Source organism: Hordeum vulgare, chromosome 7H (genome assembly GCF_904849725.1).
Source record: "Hordeum vulgare subsp. vulgare chromosome 7H, MorexV3_pseudomolecules_assembly, whole genome shotgun sequence".
NCBI classification, from domain to species: Eukaryota; Viridiplantae; Streptophyta; class Magnoliopsida; order Poales; family Poaceae; genus Hordeum; species Hordeum vulgare.
The window spans coordinates 609,899,060-609,909,829 of record NC_058524.1 but is presented as its reverse complement, the minus strand read 5'-3'; the positions used below and the strand labels follow the sequence as shown (position 1 = coordinate 609,909,829).

General features: G+C 44.4%; 1 protein-coding gene across 1 annotated transcript; it reads right to left on the bottom strand.

The window, feature by feature from the left end:
* Positions 1-1,632: 1,632 nt before the first annotated feature.
* LOC123411614 (histone H3.v1-like) lies at positions 1,633-9,904 on the bottom strand. Its single transcript, XM_045104579.1, has 5 exons — positions 9,626-9,904; positions 3,378-3,557; positions 2,910-2,945; positions 2,242-2,501; positions 1,633-1,926 (listed from the first exon to the last, which is right to left on the bottom strand). Exons 1-4 carry the CDS (start codon positions 9,746-9,748, stop codon positions 2,274-2,276), a joined length of 567 nt encoding a protein of 188 aa, XP_044960514.1. The 5' UTR covers positions 9,749-9,904; the 3' UTR covers positions 1,633-1,926; positions 2,242-2,273.
* Between the last annotated feature and the right edge of the window lie 866 nt (positions 9,905-10,770).

Genomic DNA, 10,770 nt, shown 5'->3' with positions numbered 1-10,770 from the left:
GTGAAGGTAGGAATCACTAATAAGTAGTCATTGGTAAGAGTCAACCTAGCAACGGTGGACATCAACTTTCCTTGACAAGTGTCAACTTCGCTGATCATGGGATCTCAATCTGATGCCAACACCTGTTTATCCGAACAAGGAGTGCTAAGATAGGAAATGGGAAACTCCAATGTCTTACAATTAGGGAGATTAGCTAGCTGACTACTATCGTGGACCTCCATGCCCATAATGAATACTTCACTTTTGTCAAAATTGATCTTCATCCCAGACATAGCTTCAAAACAGATAAGGATGGTTTTTGTTAAGTGCTCTGATACCATATTAAGCTTCAAAACAGATAAGGATGGTTTTTGTTAAGTGTATACGTGGGTTGCCTAGCTTTTTTTATCAGTTCAGATTTTTGGTTGCGTTGACCAGTGCATGAAGCTTAATATGGTATCAGAGCCTAAGGTCTTCAGTTCAAGTCCTGGCTTTTGCATTTTATCAAAAATTGTTGCCGCCCCCTACGTGTCCATGTATAGGCCTCTTGACATGCCTTTGAGTCTGTCCACGTGTTGGCTTTTCGCGTCACACGTGAGAGGGGGTGTTGAAGTGTATATGTGGATTGCCTAACCCTTTTCATTAGTTTGGACTTTGGTTGCGTTGGCTAGTGCATGAAGCTTAACAGTTTTGATGGTAGCTAGGCTACGGAAATCCTGCTCGGAGAGTAGCATGGCACCGTCGACATATTGGAGGTGAGTCACTCCATCAGCGATGAGGTGGGCACCACCCCTTTGAGGTGTTCAACCCTACTTGCTTTAGAAAGCATGGTGAATAGGGGATCGACCATGATGACAAAGAGAAGGGGTGAAATGATATCACCTTGATGCATCCCTTGTGTGCGCATCTAAGACAAGCAGCAACACCTTATGGATAAAACCTACATGGAACCCTTTCCTATGTAGCACTTCATGCAGAAAAGGACCTGTATTAACACGGCCGTCGGCCTTCTCGAAACCCAGTTAAAGGAAGATTGTAGGAAGTTTCGTATGTTTGAGTTCGTGGGTAATCTCGTGAAGGCTGAGAACTACTTCCAAAATGAAACGTCTTTTAATAAAAGTAGTTTGCACGCAATCAACTATCATAGCCGTGATAGACAGAATCTCATCACAGAAACATTAAACACAAATTTGAAAATGACGTTGATCGGGGCGATAGGAGGTCATCCCCTGGTACCTTAGGAATGAGAGCTAGGACATCAAAACTAATGCCTCTTAAAAACTGGCGCACACTGGCCGGTAGACTGCCAGGATCCTCTGACATACTGCTGCACCCCTGACGTGTGAGCCCATCGATTCAGCTTTGGCGGCTCGGCTCAGCTGGTGCTTGATCTGAGACCACAAAACCCCTGGATATGGATAGAGGTGATCATAGCATTTTGGGAATCACCATAGTTATGTAAAACTGAGAAGTCAGGAAATAGATTATGGAAGCATATCAAGGAAATACTGAATTATAGAAGCTGATGAATAGCCTTGTGTATCAGGACAGACAAATAAAGGAATAAACACACACACACACACACACACACACACACGTAGAGCTGACGAAAAACATGATCTTTCTTATAACACACTCTGGGCAGAAATCAACTTTTAGAGAACACCAGCAGAAGCATATATATATAACAGCTTTTTCAAGCATAGATAAACCATTAAACCACATTGATTCAGACATATTCAGCCAGGCGAATCCATGCAGGCCACAATTTACATGAACAAACGTCGACGGCCAAGCCACGCTAGCACATTACTACCTAGTTACAGTCAGAAGCATCCATATATGCTGCTCTTACATGCTCCATGGGAGCAGCACCTGCCATTCAAAGTGTCTAAATTCTGCAGATTAGGCCGGTTCTCCTGCTTTCGCCTTGCATCAGCCCCTTCTCTGTCACAACGAGAGAAGGATGGTTAAGTTAACATTTGCAACAAGGTTGGCATTCATCATAAGCATTTTCCAAAAGTTAATCTTCAAACTCCTGTCAATTCCACCGTTTAACAAATGTTATGATACGTTTGTGTTCTTAACCAAGGAAGTGTAAATTCTAGATTATATCCATTTGACCAAAAGCATGAGAGCAGTCACAATAGTATGAACTTACTGACTATTAATAGAGATTTCGCTACTAATATATACCAACTTTAAAGATGGCAAAGGAAGACCGAACAAGAAAAACACAAGCTGTTAAGTGGCTTCACTTACATCCCGTCTAGTTGGCCGGGACCTGCACCGAGTCACTCAGAGTCAGAGATATATCCGTAGCAGGGGCTCCTTGGGTGCCTAGTTCCTGTGGCTGCCGGATCTGGCAACGCAGCTCTGGGAGCAGGTGGATCGATGAGCAGGGGTTGCACTTCCTCTGTCAGCTCAACTGCCAGCACAGCCTCAGATGGTGGTACAATCATGGCAATGGGAAGGAACTCTTCTAATTCTAACGGTTCATCCATCATTGCTGCTTCTTGCTGCTGCATTACCAACCAAAGCCCCATGTAAGAATTGGACAGTATGCATAAGCTTTGTTGCTGGAGGGAATAAGAAACCACAACTAGGCATTCTTAACAAGGTCTTGGTTTAGAGGTAAATCTAATTTGTCACAAGTGACAGCAGTTTGTGCACCATAAATGTTTCCTTATTGCAAAAGTACCGATGGCCAACATGTTGAAGTTGTATTACAAAACCAAATGAGAAGATACTACATAGTGCGATGCTAAAATGTACGATGCCAATTCACCAGTCAACTATTGTCAGCTTAAAGGAATGATGGAAGACATCAACCATACCACTTCTTTCAGCTGGCATTGTTGTCGTTTTATGAATAAACAAGCTTTTAGGTGAAAAACTGACACAGGAAAGTAAATGTAAAGGGAGCTTACCGAAGCCTCCTCTTCCATCTCCTCCTGCTGCGACTCCTGCAAATATTTCATAAATAATGAAAATAAAAACTCTGTGGAAACACAAACTAAAGCATGTTAAGAATAATATAACATGGGCATGCTTCATGTAAGGGAGAGTCTCAATCCTAGGATGGCCGTTCCATCAACTTACTCCTCATTTTCTATTCATATTTTAGTCATTTGAAATAGTATAATGCTGAGGCAACTCAGTTACATTCATAGAAACAAGATGTGGAACTATAACAGTGGAAATTACCTGGTAATATTATCATCCATGTACTAGGACCAACCTTTTTCTCAAACTAAATGCCTTAAAGCAAGCAAGATGAGGAATTAGTGCTTGAATATATTGGTCTGTAGGTAACAGAGTGGTATAAATTGGTACCAATGGCACACACAGCAATTAACATGGATAAGCACAAGAGAGTATGTGGAGAGCACCCTCACCAGATGAGCTTCCTCCCCCTCATCATCACCATCCTCATCCTCATTCTTCTTCTTCTTCTTCTGCTGCTGCTGCTGCTGCTGCTGCAACTTCTCCTGCTCCTCCATCTCAAAGAGCGCTTCTTGCACTACATGGTAACAACTGTCCTCCAGCAACGGCCAGCCGTCCTTCCCGTACACATCCTAAACAGACGAGGCCGAATTAATTAGGACCATGGTTTTCAATTTCAGTGAAATTCCGGAAATTTCATTATTTTCAGCAAGTACTGGAATATAGCATTTTGGTTAAATTATTTCAACGATTTCGGCCTCCAAAGTCATTTCCCTCCAGGGCCACCTTTGGCGGCAAAAAATCAGGCCAAAGCCCAAAACTAGCTCCCCCATGGCTCGTGAGTGGCTAATGTGACTCTCCCGTGCCCTCAAATCCATACCTAAATCGCCAAATCCTGGAAGATCCCCTTTCGTGCCGGTGGCGACACTAGAGGCTCGGGCTCCAATTGCTACTTGATGCAAAATCTGACACTGCCAGAAATAGAATCCTTTTGATTATTTGGCAGTCTCATGGCACCTGAGAAACAATGTTATACATGATGATGGAAAGGACACGGTTTTGGGTGCTATGCATTTCTTAGTCAGGTAAGAGGAGGGCGTAAATGATTCGCTGTACAGTGATGCGACTGGGAAAGATAAATGTCGCTGGCCTCTTTATACCCATAGGCCCAGCAATCCGACAGTGCCTGCTAGCGATCATTGGTCTGCACCAGCAAAAGGGATGATTAAAACTAAACACAGATGCATCTTACATTCCCGAGACAGGGGAAAGCTGGATTGGTGCAGTTGCTAGACACCACTGTGGCCAAGTCTTTGTTGCAGTGTGCCAGAAATTAAATAAATTCTCGTCTGTAGAAGAAGCAGAAGTGGAGGCGGCATTAATTGGTCTGAAGGAATTGGCCAAACTGTATAGGGGGGCGGTCACTTTGGAAATCGACTGCAGTACTGTCGGCAAGGAACTGCATTGTAAAGCACAGAACCAAGCAAAGTGTTTCTCTCTGGTGGCAGACATTAATCAAGCCATGTCTGCCTTCGCTGCTCACTGCGTCATGGTGGTTAGAAGAACATGCAATGCTCTTGCACATGAATTGGCGGCCACGGCAAGAAGTGCCGGAAGACCAAATCATAGTAGCAACCGTCCCAGAACATCAATTGTTAGCTGAATGTAATCACACCATTGAGTAACTATAACGCGTGGTCCTCAAAAAAATAAAAGATTGTCATGTATTTACATTACCTATGATGAAACATCTAAGATGGTCTGTGCAGAGAAGTCTTGTGATTCTTTTGTAGTTTTGTGTATTTACATTACCTATGCCACTGATCTGGCTTGTGTTTTTTGTTGTTTTCTATGGTCAATTGTTAACCTGATCACGTTCCAAGCCTTTGCGGTGTTGTATGCTAGCATGTGGTTTATGCCGTGCACATTATTGTGGAGCACAAGCGTATGTTGATCATGCAAGACATTATATATTCTTTCTGATAAACGAACATGCTATCTTTTGTAAAATGTGAAATTCGTGCAATGGCTCAATTGACCGATGTGATGAAAATGCAGGGTATATTTTCACTGGAGATATTACTGATCCCTGGAGCCATGCTACGAATTACGGAAGGCAAGGATTTTCATGCCACTATTGCGGTCTCAAGAGACAGGGTGGAGGCTCAGCCCGCCTAAAGGAACATCTTGGTGGGTTGGGAGGATCAGTGGTTGCCTGCTATAATGTGCCCTCCGAGGTACAAGCTGCAATGAGGACGAATCGGCTAGTTTACATACAGAGAACGTCAAAGGTACCGCAAACTAAGATTGGAACTTGAGCTTCTAGAGGAAATGGGTGGAAGTCCAGTAATTGACCTTGATCCTGCTAGTGATGAAGAAGACCATGTAAGGCTGGAAAGGGAGAAATCACTAAGAGGTATTAAACATTTAAACTTCGACATGGAGTTAAGAGTACGGGTAGAAGATTTGAGGTCGGGTCCAGGAGTGGCAGCGGCAACGGCGAGTCTAGTCCTACAACTCGTGCCACTGGAAAGATAACTCAATATCTTCAGCATAAGAGCTCTCTTAGTCCTGCAGATGGTAGTACTAGGACTCCTGCTAGGTGGAAAGAAAACCAAGGGATGCCAGCCAAGGATTGACTTCTCAAATCAAAAGCTAAATGCAGCAAAACTTGGTCAACCTTGGTCCAAATGGTTCCACGCTAATGATATTCCTGGACGGACAATCAATTGTCCTTCATTTCGAGCAGCGTTGATGTTGAGTCAAGAGCTACATGCAGTAAAGCACTTACCTACAGCATATGAAGTTGATGGGATATATTTGGATGCCAACTATATGGAAATGAGGGGTTTTGTTGAGAATATGAAACAAGATTGAGATCGTTTTGGTGTGACTATCATGAGCGACTCATGGAAGGACCTACCTGCATGAGCATCATCAACTTCATGGTTTATTGCAATGGGGTCATGTTCTTTCACAAGACTGTCTATGCAACTGGTCGAATCCAGAATTCAGGTAATGAAAATGCTTCGTGTTGCGGTCATATTTATGCTCTATTCCTTATCATGCAATACTTAACATCAGTGTTCATGCAGAATTCATATTCAAGGAAATTAAGAAGGTCGTTGTCGATGAAATTGGCCAGAAGGTGATTGTCAAAATTGTCACGGACAATGGTTCGAACTACAAAAAGGCATGCAAATACCTCGTCAAAGAGTACCCTCAGATATATTGGAAGCCTTGTGCAGCTCATGCAATCAACCTTATGTTAAAGGACATTGGCAAAATTTCATGAGGTTGCTCCAGTTGTCAAAAGTGTGAAAAAGATTAGTAGGTTCTTCTACAATCATAACCGGCTGCATGCTGAGATGAGGGACAAGATTGGTGGAGAGTTGATCCATCCTAATGCCACCCGCTTTGGAACTGTTTTATTTTCCTCCAAACTAGAGATGATAAGACAAGTTTCGGCAATGGATGATGTCAGATGAGCGGGAAAATGGTGATTGGAAAACTGAGGAAGAATTTGACTATATAGAAGCATGTCTGACAAGTAGTGAATGGTGGAACGACCTCAAAAGGGTCCTAGATACAGTGCAGCCATATATAGTGTATTACGGTATGCTGATCAACAGAAGGATGTGACTGTTTCTGATTTTGAAGCAAGGATGATGACCGCTGTTCAGGAATTGACAGCTCAACTCGGTGAGGATACATATGAATTTGAAAATTGCATGAGTAAGGTGGGCCTGAGGATTCAGCATGTGTACAACGACATGTTGATGCTTGCAGGTACCACCTTTGTGCTGAAACTCTTAGTTGACGAATATGTAGCTCATGTCCTTCATTTATCATGTACTCCCTCCGTCCCATAATATAAGAGCGTTTTTCACACACTTCTATTCCAATATGTACTTTTTTGCATTTGTAGCTGCTGTCCTTGATCCCGAATCACACTATTCATTTGCATTTGACAAAGATCCCGCCTATATCGATAAACTCGTAGATGTAATAGCAAAGATGGAGGCTACACCACAGTCCAGAGCAAAGGCTATGGATGAACTTGTGTTTTATAATGCCAATAAAGGGAAGTTCGGCGGAGTGATGGCACAGCTCACAGCACGCACATCTAGCCCAGGTAAGTGAGCTACAGAATTTAGGGGAGTTGGAATGTAGTATCTTCTCTTTTGCTGACTTATGGTGTTTCTATCTTGCAGCCACTTGGTGGTGTCAATATGGTGGAGAAATGCCCATGCTGCTGAAGCATGTGATGAGCATTGTGTCTCATTGTGTGTCAGCGAGTGGGTGTGGGCGCAATTGGAGTAATTTTGCGTTGATCCATAGCAAAGTGAGAAATATGCAAAGTTACATTAAGCTGACAAAGCTGGTGTACACATGCCTTCAGCAAAATGAGACTTACCGAGAAGATACGGAGGTCGATCCATGTTTTCTCATGATGAATCTTGCTCAATATGATGAAACAAACCCAATCATGGATTGGATGAACAACTCGAGGAGTGAATCAGAACCACTTCTAGATGAGGGAGGTCGCCCATCTCAGTTTATTTGTGACATAGTTCGCGATGTGCGCTCAAAGAGGCAGATGGTCAAGGTTTCAAGTCTTGTGAGGAGGAAAAGGGTGAATGAAGGGAAGATGGCTGATCTGGATGAAAAGGGGGAGGCTTCAGAAAGTGGCGATGATGCGTAAGAAGACGAAGAAAGTGGTGATGAAGAGGAGGAAATAGGTGAGATGCCTTCACCTGAAAGACGCATTCAAGGGGTTGAATCAGGAGAAGAGGCTGACTGAAGAAGCCAGGGAGACCCGGAAGTCAAAACAATCAGCTGGGAAGGACATAGATACTATCTACTATTAGCAATGGTCAGTTCTTCTGCTGAAGTTATTTGCTAAATTACAAAGCTTCAGTTTGCAATTTGATTGGTTTAAACCTGATTCTAGCTTTACTTCTATTTTACCAATGGCATCTGTATAGTGTAGATGACTTGCTGAACATGCTAAATATGTGGGTATGTGCCTCTGCCACAGTTCTAAATTACTAATTCCACATTTACATAATTACTGAGAGGTGGCCTTGTCTTTCAGCGAACTAACTTGCTGAAATTTGATGTAACCACAACAGTTGTCACTACCTATCAAATAAATGTTAAATTGGCATGTTCTGGAAAATTCTCTCATGCATCCTTGGACTACTTTGTGTTTTTTGACGTCTCTAACATTTGTGCAGATGTATTCCTCGAGGTGTGAGAACAAACATTGCTGCGACAAAACCAAGCCCGAGATGAACATAACAGAGAGATATTCATTTGCGCTAATCCACCAACTTGACTATCATTGTTCAGATTGGTGATGGGCAGGTTCCATAGATTTCCAAGGAAAAAATGGAATATAGAGTTATCAAGCAGATCACTTTTGTTGTGAAACCATATTTCTAATATCTGAGGGTACATGCAGGTTAAGTGTAAGGTCATCAGAATCACGATTCTGTTGTACGATTCTACGACTTTACGATCCGAACAAACTCCTCTGATTCTACGATTTTGGTTCATAGAATCTATGTTTTTACGATCCTGATAGTGAAGATTCTACGATTTGCAATCCTGCCATCAGAGCTCCGATCCGGTTCAGAATCACGATTCTCACAACCTTGGTTGAGTGGGTAGTTGCAAACATGAGTGTGGGCAAAGTTCTCGAAGACATGATGCAAAGTGGCTGAGCTGTAAATATTTTATATTACTGTTTGAGTTGTAGTGTTCACTTCAGCCGTAATCAAAACGGCTAGTTTATAACAGAAGGAACATGATTCCTGTGCGACTTCCGTGTCATGACCCGGCGGCGAGCTTGAGCTTGCGAGTCGAAGCTGTGGCTGAATTTGAACCAGGGAAAAAGAGAGAGACTGAGACAAGATAAGAGTGAGCGAGAGAGAAGCAAACAGAGTGAAGCAAAGAATATTCTTGATCGATGCCGACCAGGGCGTGGCTCGCCCGCTTATAAGCGAGTTCCCCTACACTATTACAAGGCCCACGGCCCGCTCCTGGCTACTGGCGCAACGGCCCATCTACACACTTTGAAACACCCTGCTCCCGCCAGCTCTTGGTCGCTATCCTTCGCTCATCGTCGATATCCTTCGCTCATCGGGTGCCGCTTTGGTAGACAGAGGCCCATCTTAAGCACCTCGGTGCTTACAGTACGTATCGTTATTTACAAGAAAAGAAAAGAAACATCTATACAATTGTATTTCAGGTAACCTTGCATATGTTAGCTTGCTGACAAAAAATGTATGTTCACTACTGTACTTTATTTGTCCATTGATGAAGTTAAACCAGTACTTACGAAATAATACTGTGGCAGCATTCTTGACCAATTTGGAGGAAGGGGAACTGGGTTTGGGGAACCAAATGAGAATGTGGAGAGGGGATCTGGCCTGGATTGGGATTTTTATTTTTTTTGCCATATAGGGAATCAATCCAATCCCTGGGCGGTTTAACAAGGGGATTGGAGCCCCTGCAACCAAACAAGGCCGGAATAATCGCGAGAATCAGCATCTGACTCACGAATCGGCTGATAAAATTAACCGCGGGGAAAAGGCGCCACCTCTGCTCTGCAACATTCGCACACGAGCGCCCCAGCAAAGCGTCGATCTTTGACAGAATTGGCGGGGAGGGGGGGGGGGGGGGGGGCACAAACCTTGAGGAGCTTGTTGACGACGCGTTTGACATCGGCGCTGCGGTACCCCATAGTGTGGAAGTGGCTGATCGCGGCGTCCATCCGCTTCTCCCCGGCCCTCGGCAGCCGGCGCAGGCGGGCCATTGCTGGACCACGATCGAGGGGACGGGCGGAGGAGGCCGCGCCGCTCGTGCGGGGTGGGGCGGGGGGGAGCGGCCGCCGCCGCAGCCGGAGGTAGGGCTTTTGCCTCGCTCGATTGGGGAGCTGGGGTTAAGGGGAGTGACGGCGTTTGGGTCCGTCCGTGACGGTGAGGTGAGGTCAGATAATTGATGCTGCACAGCCGTCCTCCCTTTTTTTTTAAAATAATACATTTATTTTCACAATTTTAAAAAATAGTGCACATGTTAAAAGTTTGGGAAATGATTACCATCGGCAGGCTGATCATGCAAAATTTGTCCGCCGCCTTGCATGACCGACACGTGCCTCTGGAGATGCACAGCCGTGCTTTTTCATCTCTCTTGCATAACTCCTTTCCCCGCTATAGATCCACTGCACATACCTGACGCGTCTGCATGGCTGCCGTCGGCGGGCAAGCTGAAGGCCGCCATGGATCCCTCGTCAGGTCCGTCCACCGCGCCACCGGTGTGAAAGGGGCCAACTTCTGCAGCCCGACCACCGTTCACCATGACGCTGCAAGCATCGTCGTCGCCGCCTCACTCAAGCTGCAAGTCGCCCGTTGAGATGCAAGTCATTCTCTCGTAACTCTCCTCTTCGATTGCTCCTCTCCTCGCCTCCCTATGCCCCGGTTGCAGCCATGATCGCCGCTCGAGCGGGCACGCCCCATCTCTACTCTAGCCTCCCCTATCGCCACCATCGTCGTTTTGGCCGGCGATGTTATTTGGGAATTTGATACTTTTCTGCAACAAAGGCTTTGTTGCAAAAATCCACCTGCAAGTTATATGTGTTGCATAAATTATCAGTTCACACTGCGCACTACATCATCTATTTCAATGATCCCGCAACATTATTCATGTTGCAAAAGTCCTTCCACAACATCATCTATGTTGCAAAAAATAAAGACAAAAAAATGACCTTTGTTGCAAAAAAAATTTCCACAAAAGTACCTATGTTACAAAAAAGACGAAGAAAAAAAAATCTGCAACAAG